We start from the raw sequence: 17,682 nt of genomic DNA, 5'->3' as shown, positions 1-17,682 counted from the left end.
ATTTGGCCTCAGACACTTAATATTTCCTAGCTGAGTGATCCCAGGCAAATCACTTAACCCCAACTGCCTTGCAAATAATAATAACAATAATAATAATAATAATAACTCAGTACCAAATTACTAGCTAATGAAATTAATAATCAAATATATTAAGCATAATTAGTTATGCTTTCTTCCTTTGGGCTACAGTATCTAAACCTATCCAAACTCTCTTCAACCATTATAGCATAAGTTTTACTTTCCTTTATGAAGCCTTCCTTTACCAGTGTGTCTAAAATGACTTCTTTCTCAGAACTTCTAATTTATGGCCTACATGTTAGTATGCTTTGTCATTATTCTTAAGTAATTTTTCCAATGTATACATTGTTCTTTTCTCAAGATTATAGGCTCTTTGCAGGTAGGAACTACACAGGAAGACCACTTGCACTTAAAAGTATATTTATTTCTTTTGTATCCTTCTTCCATCACACATCTAGTTAGATAATTTGGTTTTAACTTTTGTTGAATAAATTTATTTAAGAGGAAAGATGACAGCTACCAAAATACTTATCTGGTCGATGAAAAAAAAGGATACCTAACCTCTGAACTGTTAAGCACACTTCAGAATAGAAAACTGACAACCAAGATAACAGTTTATTTTCAATTTAAAGAAATATGCATTTGGATACAAAAAGATAATACATATAGGGATTTTTTTAAATAAATAAGGACACTATCATTTCATGCAAAGAACACAGGAATGAGGGATTAGGGAAGGCAGACAGAAAATACACTCAAAAGTTTTAAGTCCTTTTCCATTCACTTTACTTATTAGGTAAATCGACGCTTACTTTGATCTGGTAACAATTCCATCATGTCCACCTTCTTTGTGAGCTCAGCATCCATGGAATTCTAAAGGAAGAAAATATTTCAGTAATATGTGTTTTAATTTCCTATTTATACTTCTCTGTACTTTAAACCAAAAGTTAGAAAAAAAAATTACATTTAAGTTCTGACATCCCAAATAATATGAATATTTTCAGACATTTCCTGATCTATTAGCCTCTCAAAGGCTTTAGAATATATATAGGACGTTAGAAAGTTAATATATTATCAGTAACTAAATCATTTTCCATCACTAATATGCCCTTTCAAACTACCTCTTTCTTCCTTCATTCCTATTGGATGCTATATAAATACACAACTCTAACTCTATCCTCTAATTAGTAGTGTCATTCTTACCTTCCTTAACTATGTGTTCTCCCTGCCTAATGTACTTTTACCATTTCTAAAGGAACACTCACAGTATCGTAAACTATGTATACTTGATATTTTTAATTTCTTTAATCTCCTGGTTCTCATTGAAAACCTTTCCTATTGTGAAACATTTCCCTTGCAAACCTCTCCAAAGGACGTTTTTTTCTCCTACTCTAAAATCTCCCAAGAGAAACACATATAACCCACTTCTCACTGCTATTTCAAGACCACAGATGTGTCATCAATATTATTTCAAAATCCATGCCATCTATTTATACTACCTCTTGCCATCCTTATTGTTGTCACCTAGACACCCAAGTCACATTCCTGCCTTTCTCAATGATCACCATGTTTTGGACCTTTCTACATTCCCAACCTCAGAAATGCTTGACATCACCAATTCAAGGCCTAGATGTTGCAAAAGCCTCCTAACCAGTCCTCCTCTTCTCCAATCTTCCCTCACCTAAGTATACCATGCTAAATGTATCAACCTATCCATTTCATATCCTTGCTCCAAAACCTTAATAGAGTCTGTATGATTATTACAAGAGCACTAATTTAGAGTTTGAAAGAATCTCAACGATAAGCTAATACAATTTTATTTTAAAGATTAGGAAAACAAAGTCCAAAGAGGTCAAATTACTTATCCAAAAAGTTATAGAAGTAATAAAATCAAAGAATGAGGTCTCAAACCTGGGTACCTCTGGTTCTAAATTAATTGCTCTTTCTAATATGCTTTGCTGACCTTCCCCTTGACCTGGTTTTCAAGGCCCTCCAAAATCTGACACTCATATTTCTCTGTAGCCTCATCAGTCTACATTAAACTGTCCACTTAAAAATTTACTAAATGCCTACTATGTATCAGGCACTGTGGTAGGTATGAGGATACCAAAAAAAAAAAAAAGAAAATCCCTACTTTTTAGAAAACATGCATTCCATCAAGGTGACTCAGGAAAAGCCTTCTGGAGGACACAGCACTTGACCTAAGTTTTAAAAGAAGCTAGATATTCTAAGATCATTCCAAAGGCCAGGGGACATATTAAGGAATGTCACATGTGACTAACAGCAGATAAGTCTGTTTGACTGGATCACAGCAAAATGTAAAAAAAAAAGTAATTAATGTAAAAGAATTCTGGAAAGGCAGGTGGAAGCCACATTATTAATGACAAAAAAAAAAAAAAAAAACCAAAAAAAAAAAAAAAAACCCCGATACAAAATAAGAAGTTTGTATTTTATCCTAAAAATAATAGCGACGATTTATCTACTGAAGCCTTTTGAGGAGTGGGATGGCATAACAGATTTGTGTTTTAGGAATCTTACTTTGGAAACCGTGTGGAAAATAGACTGAAAAAAAAGGGAAAACCTGAGACAGGAAGAGACCAAGTAAAGAGGAGATGATGATGATGATAGCTGACATTTAAATAGCATATACTATGTGCTGGCCTCTATGTTATTAAGCACTTCATAAATATTATCTCATTTGCACCTCATAACAACTCTAGGAGACAGGTGCTTTTATTATTGTTTTATACTTGAAGAAATTGAAGTTAGTTAAGTGACTTACTCAGGGTCACTGAGCTAGTAAATGTCTGAACTGAGACTTGAGCTCAAGACTTCCTGACTCTAGGCCTAGTGCTCACCTGGCTGTCTAACCCAATAAAGCACAGGCTAGTCTAAATGAGAGCTGATGAAGGCCTCAAACATGGTAAGGCATTGAGTAAAGAGAAGAAAAAAGACAGACTAGAAAAGGAATAATGAAAGGAGAAACCACATAACATAGTCATGACTGGCTATAGGGCATAAGGGAGAATAGGAGTAAAGAAAAAAAAATCCCTTTTATGCTACATTAAAGTTAAACTGAATTGCATTTTTTCTATTTCTGGCCTTAGCTCCTGCTGTTCCCTATGCCTTTGATACACTGACCCTTATTTTCCCATCTTTACCTATTAAAAATCACACATATCCTTCAACAGTCAGCTCAACTGTTACCATCTCCAATTAAGCTTTGTCTGATATTCTCAACCAGAAGTGGGCTGCCTCTTTGTTACAAATGATACTTTCACAGCATCAAATTATGGGTTCAGAATCAGCAGGGGCCTTAAATGACCATTTAATTAACTCCCTCATTTTATAGATGAAGAAACTTATTTGCTCAGTTTGCTAGAATCTAAGTTTAAGTGTCTGGTCACCAGAGTCACCTAGCTAGGACATGTCTCAGGCAGGATGGGAATCCAGGTCTTCCTGACTCCAGGTCTTCCAGCATCCCACTCAGTATATCAACTACCTTCCAACTTTGGCAAAATCCTTTCTGGTAAAATCATCAAAAATTTTAATGCCTATAAACAAACAACAAAGTTTCTTTAAAAACAAATCTGAGGTATTTCTGGGTTCCTTGAAGTAGTTTGGGAAATAATGCACTACACCAATCTATGGTTTACTCATCCTTTGTATTATAGTTGAGCATATATTATCTTCTCCATTAGATCATAAGCTCGTTGAAGGCAACATAATTGGACAGGATCACTGGATTTAGGAAAATGGGAGATATGGATTCAAATTCTGCCTCAAATATTTACTAATTGTGTCTTTAATCAAGTTTTTTTTTCCCTCTCTATGCCTTAGTTGCCTTATCAGTTAAAAAACGAGGACAATGATAATCTCTCAGGTCCCTTTTAATTCTAAATATACAAACTATTCATTTTATAATCATCCTTATATCTCCCATAGCACCAAGTACGATGACCTGGATATAGTTAGCTGCTCAATACATGTTTGCTGAATGAATAAAGAATATGTGTATATGGGAAAAGCTACTCAGAAGGAATTTTATTGAACACTGATGCCACATTTACAAATTTAATTAAATTACATACCAATTCTCGTTTTGCTTCTTCAATTTTGACTTGAGCAAGAGAAGGATTCTTTTAAAGGGGGGGAAAAAAGGTACACATTAGTTAAAAGGGAATTCATTGAGATATGGGTAAATCTTAACATGGTCTCTTTAAACAAGTTAAAATGTTGAGGTTTTTGGGGTTTTTTTTTAGGTGTTATTAATCTTCTTCAAAGGAAACTTGGTGAGTATGCTCAGAAAACATACAAAGACACAACAATGCTTTAACCAAATGGAAAACATATACTTTCCCATTAGAAGATCCTGGTAGTGAAATTAAACTCTCAGAAACATTCATTACTCTAAGTTCACTTTGGATTTGAAACATTTTTAAAGTCATGACACTGTAATAAATACCGGCATTAAGTCTAAATAGGATTCCAATTTCTTCTTCAAAGGTGCTGTCTGTTGTTTTAATTCAGCCAGTCTCTAAGGAAATAAGAGAAATAAATTACTAAAGAGCAAGAGATTGATAAAAAACATTTAAAGCTCAAAAAAGATACAGCTAGTGTAAACCAAGCTTCAAAGGTAATTGGAAAAAAGAAAATAAGCTATCACTGAAAATAGAAATTTTACAAGTAATTTAAAAGAGAAAACTTATACAATCAAGAATAAAAAAGAATAGCAATCACACGTGGGCTATGTAATCTGAAAAAGGAATGGATTAAGGGAAATAACCCAAATCCCACTTATATGAGGTCTAGAAAGTATTAATTTCCAGTGTCAAGTAATCAAAATGGAAAAAGATGACTAAGATTTACAAAAACTGCAAGATACAAACTGAGAGAAAGAAATAAGACAAAAGGTGTGAAAGAGGGAGACAGAGAGAGGGGAGAGGAGGAGAGAGAGAGAGAGAGAGAGAGAGAGAGAGAGAGAGAGAGAGAGAGAGAGAGAGAGAGAGAGAGAGAGATATTAAAAATATAAACTAAATCTAGCAAAAAATGAAAATGAAATAGATGTCCATCATCTGCAGAGGAACTAAAAAAGTTGTGGTATATGAAAGTAATGGAATACTATTATATTGTAAGAAAAAAAGAGTATGAAGAATAAAGAAAAATTTGATTAGCTGTGTGTAAATTGGTACAGATTGAAGAGAGCAGAACAAAAAGAACAAACATAGACAATGTCTAATGTAAAAGACAACACTAAGATGCAATAGAACTCTGATTAATGCAATGATCAATCTTGACCCCAGAGGACTAACTAGGTGTAGAATGTGGGACAACATTATCAGACACAGCCAATGTGTTATTTTATTTCATTTAACTATACGTCTTTATTACCAGGGAGGGCTTCATGGGGAATGATAGACTAGAAAGTAACAGTGGTGGTTTAAAAAGCAACAATAAAATATCTTTTTAAAATAACAATAAATTAAATGTATGCTAGCCTATTAAAAGTAAAACAAGCAGCAAAGAAATGCACAATTAGTGGAACTACAGAAATAGATAATAGGAAAAAATACTGACATGTTAATTAGCATTCAATGTTGATTTCACACTGTAAAAGGTCAACAAAAATACTAACAAAAAGTTATACTAAAAGTATAGAGAGGGACAGCTAGGTGGCGCAGTGGATAGAGCACCAACCCTGAAGTCAGGAGGACCTGAATTCAAATTTGACCTCAGACACTTAATACTTCTAGCTGTGTGACCCGAGGCAAGTCACTTTACCCCAACTGCTTCAGCAAAAAAAAAAAAAAAAAAAAATATATATATATATATATGTATATATATATATATATATATACACATACAGATATCAAGTAGATAGAAAGAGGCCTTGAGGTCTCAGACATAGATTGCATTCTACCACTATCAAAACAGCCAGGTTGAACAAAGGCAATTTAAATGGCAAAATAGATAAAGCACTGAAAGACTTGAGATCAAATCCAGTCTGAGACATTTATAACCAGTGTGATCCTTAATGTTCTTTGCCTCACTTTCTTCAAATGTAAAAAGGGTATAATAAAAGCACCTCCCTTGCAGAAGCTGTAGTGAGATCAAATGAGATAGTATTTAACTTGTAAAATATTTATGTAGCACAAGACTTGACTAATAGTAGGGGTTAGATAAATGTTTTCCCCCTCTTCTATCATTTCATCTGCAATAGTCTTGGGATATTTGGTAATGAAAAATCTGGCTGAGGGGAGAAAAGGACTTTACTGCCGTATCAGACATGGTCAATGTATCAATTTTTCAATAAAAATGTTTATGTTATTCAAAACTTGACAAGCTCCCCAAAATACTCTAGCATTTCCATATACAAAAACCAGAAAGTGTGAAGGATAAACAAGAGAAATCAATAAAACTTAAAAAAAATCAGAAAGTATTTGTTTTAATAATGCAGTTAGAAGCACTTTTAAAATTTTTATTTATATCTTTTGTTTTCATATCCCCTTCATTTCCAAATATAACCCCACACCCCACCCAAGTGAGATATCTCTTATGACAAAGAATAAAAAGCTGAAATTTCTGAAGAGTTTAACAAAACTAACCAACATTTCCATGGAGTCTGACAGTAAATACAATGTTTCCATAGTCTTGCACCTCTGTAAAGAAGGGAGAGGAGTGCATTTTTTCATCTCTTCTTCAGAGTTAATGAAGGTCATTATAATAACAGAATTAAGTTTCAGGAATAAAACTTATTAAAACAAAAATAGGAAGACAAAATGGCTATATGTGAACCATAAAAGATTAGGAACTTCTTTCCCTTTTGGCTAGTGTTTAAAACATCAAAGTCCAACTCATATATATTTTCTTTTAAAATAAAAAAAATCTTAACTACTTCTTAATGTAAAAGTTCCTTTAAAAAAAAAAAAAAAAAAAAAAAAAAAACCCAAAAACTACAACATAAAGCAATGTCCAAATACGGTATTTGTATGATTTTTTTTCATTTTTTTGGGGGGGTGGGGAATCTAGTAATAGTATCATTGGGTTGAAGGGTATGTACAGTAAATTTGGGGTCTAGTTTCAAAGAATGGTTCTATCCTTTCACAGCTCCACCAACAAGCGGACAAATGCATGTTTGCCTGTATCCTCTCTGATATTTGATATTTCCCTTTTTGTCAACTTTGCCAATCTGATGGGTATAAGATGGAACTTCAAAGTGGCTTTAAATTTATCTCTAATTATTCATGACTTGTCATTTTTTTTCTCCCCCATAACTATAGGTAGATTGCATTTCTTCCTTTGAGAATGGCAGGCACTATTTAGAGAAACAGAGAGCTGGTATTAACTTGTACAACTTGAGAAAAAAAGGGTTTAAAATACAGCAAAGTGGAGAGGGCCTACACAATACATTCTCTAGGGATAGTCCCATCAGGAACATCGGGAATGAGGGACAACCCAATCTAAATTCTTCCAGAGAACCCAACAGTCATAATGACCTGATCTTTGAGAAGCACTGGCCTAAATAAGTGCAGAATGTGTATTTGGTATGCTTGAATATATTTATTTTTTACAAGAGACAATAATATTTGGGCTTGGGGAAAGTCATTCAGAAGCAGTAGTTGTATCTTTTAAAAAAGACTTATTAAACATTTTTAAAAGAAAGGAAAAATAATCAATATTTTTAAATAAATCAAAAGTTTCATTCAAATCAAGTAACATGCTTTCAAGGACCTTAGATTATTCAAGAAACAGAAAATTCAGCTAAATTAAAAGCAGTTTACCTCTGAAAGTGCCATTAATGACTGATGAGACAGAGAATCATCCATTCCTCGAGCTGAAAGTTGCTCCTACAAAACAAAAGCAAATAACTTAAACAATTATTTTTCAATTGAAGGTACTACTAAAAATTTCCAATAACATAAACTTTAACAAATTTAAGTTTTAAGCCACAGATAAAGGCACTACCCCATTCATACAGTCAAGTACTTTTATCTATTCATTAATACTACACACTCTAACCATAAATGATACAGAATTTACCAACATAAAAAACTAATAGCTCCTAAATTATGAGATATTTTGTGGAAAATTAGTGACCCCTCCCCACCCCCATTAATTAAGAGAAAATTTTCCCTATTAAGGGAAGATAATTATAAAGATGGCTGCAATTCATTCATGAAAAACAATGCCCAATAAGACCACTACCACCAACTAAGAATGTTTTCATTATTTAATTAAAGGGAGGTGTCCTGAATAAAAATAATAATACTGAAAAAGTAAACTTGAAAGGTCACATTTTCTAAATAAAGAAAATCTGGAAATAACTATTAAGCTGATTAATCCCTACAGGTAACCAGTTTATTGCTTTGTCACACTGATTTAAAAATAATTCATAAAGTAAGCAGGCTAAGTGCTTGTTCAAAGGAACATTTAAAGGATAATGGAACAGAACAAGAAAATTTTAAGTCTTTTCTATTTCAAATATACACTTAGAACAGTCTTCCTGCTTTCTTCTTACATCATAATTATTGATCTCATAAGCTAAACCAAATATAAAACTTCACAAAGACCAAACACAACAGTTAACTTGGAAAAGCCAAAGAATTAAAGAAAAGGCTTCGTCACATTAGAAAAATCTGTTGTTTTTTTTAAGGCTGTCATTTGAGAAGCCTGTTTCTTTTCAGGGTTTGATGGAGCCTAACAAATTAATTTTTTAAAAGGCCAAGAGATCAATTCAAAACCAAAAGAAGGCAGTAATTTAACATAAGTAGATTATTTAAATATCAATAAGAAAAATTTTGAGCCACCATTGCTTTCATTTATGATTTAAATTAAATGAAAAATCTTTAAAAAATAAAAAGGAGAGAAAATCTACTCAGGATTCTTATATCAAAATTTTCACATTAAAGCAAGAGTAGAAAAGAGAACTATATATCATGTAGTATTAGCAAAATATGCATTGGAGATCACCTTTTCTCCTTTTTTGATAGGTTAAAGTTAGTATATTAATATTTTTTTTGCTTCATTTTTCTAGTAGTCCTGACACTTAATAGTTTATTATCTAGTCTTAAATTCTCTTCCACCTTTTCCTATCATTGCACACAACTTACCAAACAATAACCCTGAAATATTTCCTCCACTCACCTCCTCTAGTCCTTAAATGCTGCATTTTTGTTGTTCAACCATATTTGACTCTGTGGTTTTTCATGGGTTTTTCTTGGCAAAGACCCTGAAAAATGAAATGGCAAACTACTCCATTGGAATAGTTTGCCATCGCCTTCTCCAGTGGATTAACATAATCTTAAAGCTGCACTGAAAGACATACTATTCCGAATTAGAGAAGTAATAATCCAGCTATATTTTTATTTCTGGGTTCCACATTTTAAGAAGCACAATAAGCCTGTCAGCACCTAGAAGACAACCAAAATGTGGACCTTGAGATCATGCCATGTAGGGATATCAGCTGGGAGAACTGCAGAAACAAGGAAAAGGCTTAGGAGGAACATAAGAGCAATCTTCCAGCATCTGAAGATCTGTCATATAGATGAAGTATTAAACCGTTTCTAGTTTGCATCTTTAAAATTAGGGATTAAGAGGCATAATGGATAGAATCTGCCCCAGATGGGAAGACATGAGTTTATGTCTTATCTCTAACACATACTGACTGGGAATTTGACCTCAGATATATTACAAACTTCTCAGACCTTCAGACAACCCTCTCTGAAACTTTAAATTGCACAGCAGGAGCCAATCTTTATTGGAAGAATTTGCTCACTGGAACATTCAGTATTCTTTTTTCACCACTTCCCAAGAAGGTACACCCCTATCTCACAGGGTTGTGCAAGGAAAGTCCTTTATAAACTTTAAAGTGCTGTGTTCAAATGAGAATTTTTTTTTTTTAAATTATTTTCTTTGGAACAGAAATCCTCAGATTCTTAGAACCCACTATCCTTAAAGTCTAAAATTCTCAACTAAATGAAATCGTGGCAGAAAACTCATTAGATTCAGTCCTTTATACAAACCTCTGCAGCTTTGATTCTTAATCTGAGGTCATCAGATTTGGCTTTTAGAAAATCTATATTTGAAATTCGACTGTCAACTCTGGCTTTTTCCACAGAAAGATGCAGCTCTGCTTTCTTGAGGTCCCTTTAAAAAGGTAAAGTTTTCTTCATTTGAGGCATTGAACAACAGTAACAGTTTTTATATTATTATATTATATATTTTATATTCAACTTCCTACTATCTATTATCTATTATCCATTTGTGGAATACCTAAATGCAGTCATTTTAGATCTCAAACTAGTTTTTTCTAGCCACCCAACATACTCTTGGTTACCTCCTCCACATTGCCAGTTGGTGTTTTGTTCAAAGAATGCAAATTAAGTTTAATATTACCTTATGTCACACATACTTAAGAAACTAAATCTGTTGTCCCCCAAAAGTTATGAAATACATTTCAAAGCTACTTTAAAATTAATTTTTAATGTGCCTTATTGTGGATTATACTTCTCCAGTACTATGACAACAATGTACAAAATAGAAAAGAGAGGTCCTGAAATAAGTTTTTTATTTGTTTTTGGAAACAGCTAAACTATTTTATTAGTATTCTATTTCTCTTACTATTGCTATGACTTGATTAAAAGAAATCAAGTGTTATCACTTGAATGAATGAATGGGCTACATTAGACAGTACTACCTTTTAAACAAGTACGACAATTCTCAACACAAGAATATCTGGCATGTAAACAATTTGATTTTAGAATAGATTCCTGTTCTTCTAGTAGTCTGTGCAAACTCACTATAGTAAATCTATCATGAAAACTCATAACTTTCTCTGAAATTTAACTTAATAGTAATTGACCTCTGTTCCTCTTTAGAAGATCGAAAGAATATCATTTAATTACTACATATGTAAAATAAGGATACATGTATTATTTGAAGATAAGTAAATAATGAAATTTCAGTCTATTTTGAATTGTCATTTATTAAGTGTCTATTCCATGCCAGACATTTTGAATGATTTTCTAAGTTTTCCTCAATGTTAAATTTTCACTTTGCATAAACAAAATGTCTCTCTCTCACTTTCTCCCTGCTTCTGTGCAAAGAGAAATAGAATCAAAGACACTGCCATCAATTCACTATGTGGCTGAACAAATTGCTTCCCCTCTCCAGGACCAGTTTCTCTCCTATAAAAATGAATGCTGAATTCAATGATCTCTAAGGTTTCTTCCAACCCTAGAAATTACATGAATTTATGACACTGGCAGGACCAAGGGCATTTATCCAGATAGAATAAAGCTCATTAAAACATTTACTGCAGCTGTTTCTGTGAGAACAAAGAACTGAAAACAAAGTAAATGCCTATCAATTTGGGAATGGCTAAACAAACTGTGATACATGAATGGAATGGAATATTACTGTGTTCTAAAAAAATAAGAAATGAGATTAATACACAAAAAAATATAAAGATCTACATGCACTACATGCAGAGTAAATTAACAAAAACAATTAAACAATAACTATAACAACATAAAGAGAAAAAAACACTAAAAAAATCACAAGTGAATACTACAAAAATTATAAAAAACAAAAAACAATTATGGCTCAAAACAACATCCTCATCCTATCCCTTTGGGAAGATGGAAGTTTCCCAAACATCCACTAAACATATATCTTACGTCTTCAATGTGCTGATCCGATATGCCCTGATTTTTTCCCCTCTTTTTGTCTTTAAAAAATACTATGTTGGGGATAGCTAGGTGGCGCAGTGGATAGAGCACCAGAGCTGAAGTCAGGAGGACCTGAGTACAAATCTGGTCTCAGACCCTTAACACTTCCTGGCTGTGTGACCCTGAGCAAGTCACTTAATCCCAATTGTCTCAGCAAAAAAATAAAAATAAATAAATAAATTATATTTTGGATTTTTTTTTAATTTATTTTTTTATATTACCATAATTTCTACCAATATTCCTTCCCCTTCCCAGAGGGCTGTCCTGTATAACATAATATATATTTTTTGTTGTTGAGGCAATTGGGGTTAAGTGACTTGCCCAGGGTCACACAGCCAGGAAGTGTTAAGGGTCTGAGACCAGATTTGTACTCAGGTCCTCCTGACTTCAGGGCTGGTGCTCTATCTACTGCACCACCTAGCTGCACCCCTGCTTTTTTTTTTTTAAAGCACATTTTCATGGGCACAAAAATACTATTATAAATATAAACAGAATTCTCTATCCCTTAATGCCTCCTCACTCCTCCCCAAGCCCACCAAAAAGGGCTTTAAAAAGAATGCAAGCTACTAAGGAAGAAAGTAAATACATAGAGAAATGGGCAAACACATGCTAGAAAATAGCAGCTCTAAATCATATAAACATGCCCTAAGTTAATGATTGCACAATATTCCAGTCTGTCTTTACCAATTAAGACAGTCACTCTCATATTTACTCACTCTCGTAGACATTTTTCTAGTATTAGAGTTGCAGTTAAATTTTTTCCCAATTTGTTTAATTCAACCTCCATTTCTTCGTTTCTGGCTTTGGTGCGAAAAAGATCAGAGGCCAAGCTATTCACTGCAGGAATAAAACTAAGACAAAAATTTAATCACATAGCTGCAAATTTGGAGTTCCAGAGACCAAAAATCATAAGATTATTTCTTATTTCTAAAAATCCCCTTTGGCTTTCTACTTCCCTGAGTAAAAATAGGTGTTTTCAAGTCAGAAGACCTGAGTACCAGCAGTTAATGTGCTAATACCTTCCAGGTTTATGACACTAACCTTTCTGAATTGTAACTTTTCATTTACATACCTTAAAGCAATCTATAAATGTATTACTATTTTAATCATCTGTGAAATATTCATTTTAAAAAATAATGGACTCTTAAAATCCATATGTACATATGGATTGTACATATACATACCACCCTCTAGGTGCTCAGGGATGTTACATATATATGTAATAAACTAGCTCTCTCTCTCTCTCACCCTCTTTCCCTCTCTTTTTCTCTTTCTGAGAAAGAAGCTCACTGGATCAAGTGTAGAGTCCCCATCTCACTTGAAGAAGGAGAGCTCTGAAGCCAAAAACTTTCCAACCATGGACAGTCATTTAATCTGTTACTTTTCTTATTTATTTATTTTTTTTTTAAAAGGGAACAATGCTAGTACTACATAATCTTTAACAATAAATAATAATAAACGATGAAAGTCATCTAAATGTTTGTTGAAATTAAATGAAATGAACAGGGCTAAAAAAAAAAAAAAAAAAAAAAAAAAAAAGAAGTTTGGTCCTGAGAGAGAAAAAAAGTTATTTAATTTATGAATCATCTAACGCCCTATGCACTAAACTAATGCATAACATAATGCTTAACTTTGAACTAATGCATTAACATGGAAGATAAATATTTGGCTACCTTCATTTTTTAGACTATATCATTATTATTCTAAACTGAACAGTTCTCAGGGTGAGAAAAAAATGGGACAATTCATTGGTGGGCATTACTTACCTAGCTAAGGAGGTATCCTTTGTTTCCAGCACTAATGCACTGTCAACTAAAGCATTAAGATAGCTGCTTCCAATACTAGAGAGACTGGTGAAAGACAGATTGACACTTTCCATGAGAAGATCTTGGAGATATTTGGCTGAAAGATTAAAAAAAAAAAACTCATAATGAAAAGCACAAATATTATACGTCATGAATCCAAATCAACTCTTAATTACTTTTGCATTTCTACCATTCCCTTTAAAGCAGTTTTTGGTACATTCTGACAGAAACCCTTACATTTTCACAGGTAGCTAATGTTGAATCTACTATATACCAGATACTGTGCCAAGCACTTTACATATATTATCTTATGTAACCCTCATGATAACCCTGGGAAGTGAATACTATTGGCAGAGGAAACAGGCAAACAGAGGTTAAGTGATTGGCCCAGAGACACAAAGCTTTTAAATGTCTAAGGCCATATTTGAATTTAAATTTTCTGATGTCTATTGTATGGTAGTTTATCTAGTTACTTTCAGATACAATGAATGGACACAAAACTACTGGAGCTAACATTTTAAATGATAAAATCAGTCAAAAATTATTTTTCCCAATAAAGTTTGAAACAACTAATTGACTGTTGGTGTTAATAGTAACATTTCCTTAACCAGAGAAGCTAATTCTCTCAGACTAAGTGAAAAATAAACTTAAACCTCCAAAAGTCTGTGTTTTCTTGCTTAGACCAGGTTAATAAAAGCATTAGATATATACTTTGAGTTATTTCTATACTACATTACTCCAACCACAAATAAGTAGATAGTGACTGTGTTAATACTATCAGGTAAATTATTAGCGCTATACAAGTCTTGTGAGTTTGGACAATCGAGGCTAACTTGTGATCCACAAGTTAAAAGTTTTGGCCTACTTTAATCCCAGCTTTGAAACCATAGCTTTCCTGCTTGAGCTATATAAGAAGAGATAGTTTATTCTCAAACATTACAAAGTTTGCAGAATCCAAATTAGATAATCTGGCAATTAATATCATAAATGGTTCTGATATTCAGAAAACAGTATGTTAGGCTATGTGGGCGATTCCAAGCATAAATGGTCTCTTCCCCCAAGAAGTTTCCAATCTAATTTTGTGAGAAACCATCTGTAGTAAAGGGGATCAAGAAGTATTTGTGGAAGAGATTGACATCTGAATTGGGTTTTGAAAATGACGGCAATTTCTATCATTTTTTGCATCCCCACAAAAATAAAGCTTTAGTTTTATAAAAATTAGTTAAGATTCCAAAACTAAACATACCTTCTGATTCATAGTCTCTTGCCTTCTGTTTCAAGTCTTCTATTACCAAGGAGACATCCCTGTCCCGTGTTTTGTTACATTCTGAAAGGTGATACAAGATATCTGTGGTCCGTGGATTCACTTCATATTTTGGAATGGGCTGATCACCAAAAATCTTCTTCAACCAAAAAGCAATCTGATTTTTGAAAGGAATACCCACATTATAAACATCTTAACAGTTAATATTTAAATAGCACTTGAGCTTTGCAAAGTATTTTTTATCATTTAATCATCACATACTTACATTTAATGTTCCCCATAACCCTGTGAGATTGGCACTATCCTCATGCTCATTATCATTGTCCCTATTGTTATCCTCATTTTACAAACAAAGTAAAATGTCCAGGATCATAGCTAATAAATGACTGAGGTAAATTTTCAACCCAGGTTTTCTTGACTCAAGTCCATCATTATTTAACTACTGAACAGCTAAGAAATTAATAAAAGACAGGGTGAAATGTGATTAAAAGCCACATAGCTCCAAAGGGACTAGATTTCCAATGTGCTTTATTAACGTAATAAACATTGATTTCTAGAATCAAATATCTAGTAATAATCTGGAAATAGAAAAAACCCACAAAATTCAAAGAATATAGTCTTTTCCATGATGAAGTTAATTCAAATAAATTTTTAAATGGCCCATCTATCAAACATTCAGGTCATTTGATCAAATGAAATAATTTTTGTATCTTTCTTTGCAAATTCTTAAATCATATATAAAATATAATTTATATTTTTCTTTATGTAAGGTAGGAGTGAAGAGGCTGCAAATACTCCACTTAGACAAAAGTAATGAGGAAAAAATGGAAAGGGAAGAGAAAGAGTTAGTATCATGATACAGTGCAATGAATGCTACATTCTGAGAGAGCAAATCCTAGTTCTTTTTGTTACTACTCTACCTGTGAATTGGACAAAGCAACCGTTCACTCCCCTCCTTTCACTCCATGGCCCAGCTCTAGGGCCAATTTGTATCCCCCAAGCTGCCCCGCATGCTTACCCCATGGGCACTCAGGTTCTTTTCCTGAGGTTCTCAGCTCAAATCTGACCCGCTTGCAAAAGGCTTTTTCTTGGGCGCTTTCCACATTTTCTTCCATCTTTTCCTTTGTACTTACCCAAGTCCTTACATAGTCTCCTTATTAAATATCAAATGAATAGTACTTTAATGTCTGAATAACTGAACAGATACACTGCGTCCATTGCTAAACTCCTAGCAATTTACCTCGTTAAATGACTAGAAACTGCTTTTTCTCCCACTAGCCTTAGATGACTGTGCAGCTCTAAAGATAGGCCTGCCAAGGTCTGGTCCCAGTCCGACGCTGGGGATGAGGGGGTGAGAAGGAGCGAAAAGAGAAGTTAGATCATGGACAGGGGCAGAGAAGAGGGATTTGGCTTTAAAAGCCTCCGAATCTCTCTGCCCCAGTCTCCGGGGCCACAATCTATTAATCTGAAAAACATTGAAGACGAATCTACAGAGTACCATGCACTGTCCAATCTGATAGTGGGAGATGGGGCCACGGGGAAGGCCTGCTCCCAGAGGTGCCTGCGGGGGCAGGGCTAGGGAAAAGTCTCGCATTGGGGGAAGGAGGAAGGGACGATACATATTTGGTGGCCTAGAGTCGGGCTCCAAAGTTCCACCTCGTGGGAAGGGTCCCACAACCCCCACTCCAGGTCACCTTCTCAGCCTTTTCCTCCTCCTCCTTCTGCTCCTCTTCCCGTCCCTCCATAGCTTCCGCCTGAAGGGTCTGCGGCTCCCGCCACATCCCGTGATGCTCCGCGCCACCAGCTTAGACTCCAACTAGCCAACTTCCAGTTAAACAAGAGAGGGCGCTCGCGCCGAAGAGGGAGGGGGAGGGGCCCAATGCGACTTTTCCGGCGAAATGCCCCACCCCTACCGGCCTTTCTGGAAGTTGTAGTTCTTTCCTGTAGTTCCGAAATAGTTCTGACTTCCAAGGCCCTGCTTCCTCATTCCAGCTGCCTTCTCTTGTTGGCCCAGAAAACGTATACGCAAAACTAGCTTATGTGCCCTGCCCTTTTTCTCTTTCCTTTTTTTAATTTACTTTCCTTCCCTTTTATTTTTCTGCTAGAATCCTTTTCTCCTAAACAGCCTGTACTTTATATCGGTGCATATACTTATCGCTTTACTTTTCTTGCATTTTTGTGTGGGGTGTGGGTAGGGTTGGGGTGAGCTTATTTTATTTGCATATTATTATCTGGAAATGTTTTGGGAAACTTCAGATGTATGGTAGACATATGTTTTACCTTCTCTATGTGTGTAAGAGAATGGAGAATTTGGAGCTCAAATTTTTAAAAGATGAATGTTAATGCAATTATTCTAAAGAACAATTTGGAACTATGCCCAAAGGACTATAAAACTGTACATACCCTTTGACCCAGCAGTCCCATTACTGGGTCTGTATCCCAACGACATCATAAGGCAGGGAAAAGTACCCCTATGTGCAAAAGTGTAGCAGCAAAGAATTTGAAAATGAGTAGATGCCCATCAATTGGGAAATGGCTGAAGAAGTTGTGGTATATGAAGATTAAGGAATATTATTGTTTTATAAACAATGATGAACAAGCTGATTATTGAAAGAGGTAGAAAGATTTATATGAACTGATGCTGAGTGAAACAAGCAGAACCAGGAATACATTGTGCACAATAACAGCAAGAATGTGCGTTGATCAACTATGGAAGACTTGGATTCTTCTCAATGGTTCAGTGAGCTGAGGCAATCCCAATAAACTTTGAATAAAAAATAAAATCTAGGGGGGCAGCTAAGTGGTGCAGTGGATAGAGCATCAGCTCTGAAGTCAGGAGGACCAGAGTTCAAATTTGATCTCAGAC

General features: G+C 34.3%; 1 protein-coding gene across 2 annotated transcripts; it reads right to left on the bottom strand.

Moving 5' to 3' along the window:
- Positions 1-614: 614 nt before the first annotated feature.
- Positions 615-16,651, bottom strand: HAUS1 (HAUS augmin like complex subunit 1). Of its 2 annotated transcripts, XM_074279285.1 has the most exons (10): positions 16,511-16,651; positions 14,799-14,973; positions 13,514-13,649; positions 12,464-12,598; positions 10,041-10,164; positions 7,800-7,865; positions 6,624-6,677; positions 4,484-4,555; positions 4,110-4,157; positions 615-891 (listed from the first exon to the last, which is right to left on the bottom strand). In XM_074279285.1, exons 1-10 carry the CDS (start codon positions 16,595-16,597, stop codon positions 811-813), a joined length of 978 nt encoding a protein of 325 aa, XP_074135386.1. In that variant the 5' UTR covers positions 16,598-16,651; the 3' UTR covers positions 615-810. The 2 variants fall into 2 exon arrangements, with proteins under 2 accessions (XP_074135386.1, XP_074135387.1); XM_074279286.1 differs by lacking the exon at positions 6,624-6,677.
- Positions 16,652-17,682: the final 1,031 nt, after the last annotated feature.

This window comes from Sminthopsis crassicaudata, chromosome 1 (assembly GCF_048593235.1).
Source record: "Sminthopsis crassicaudata isolate SCR6 chromosome 1, ASM4859323v1, whole genome shotgun sequence".
NCBI lineage: Eukaryota > Metazoa > Chordata > Mammalia > Dasyuromorphia > Dasyuridae > Sminthopsis > Sminthopsis crassicaudata.
Note: the sequence above shows the minus strand (reverse complement) of the source record. Positions and strands in the feature narration are given on the sequence as shown.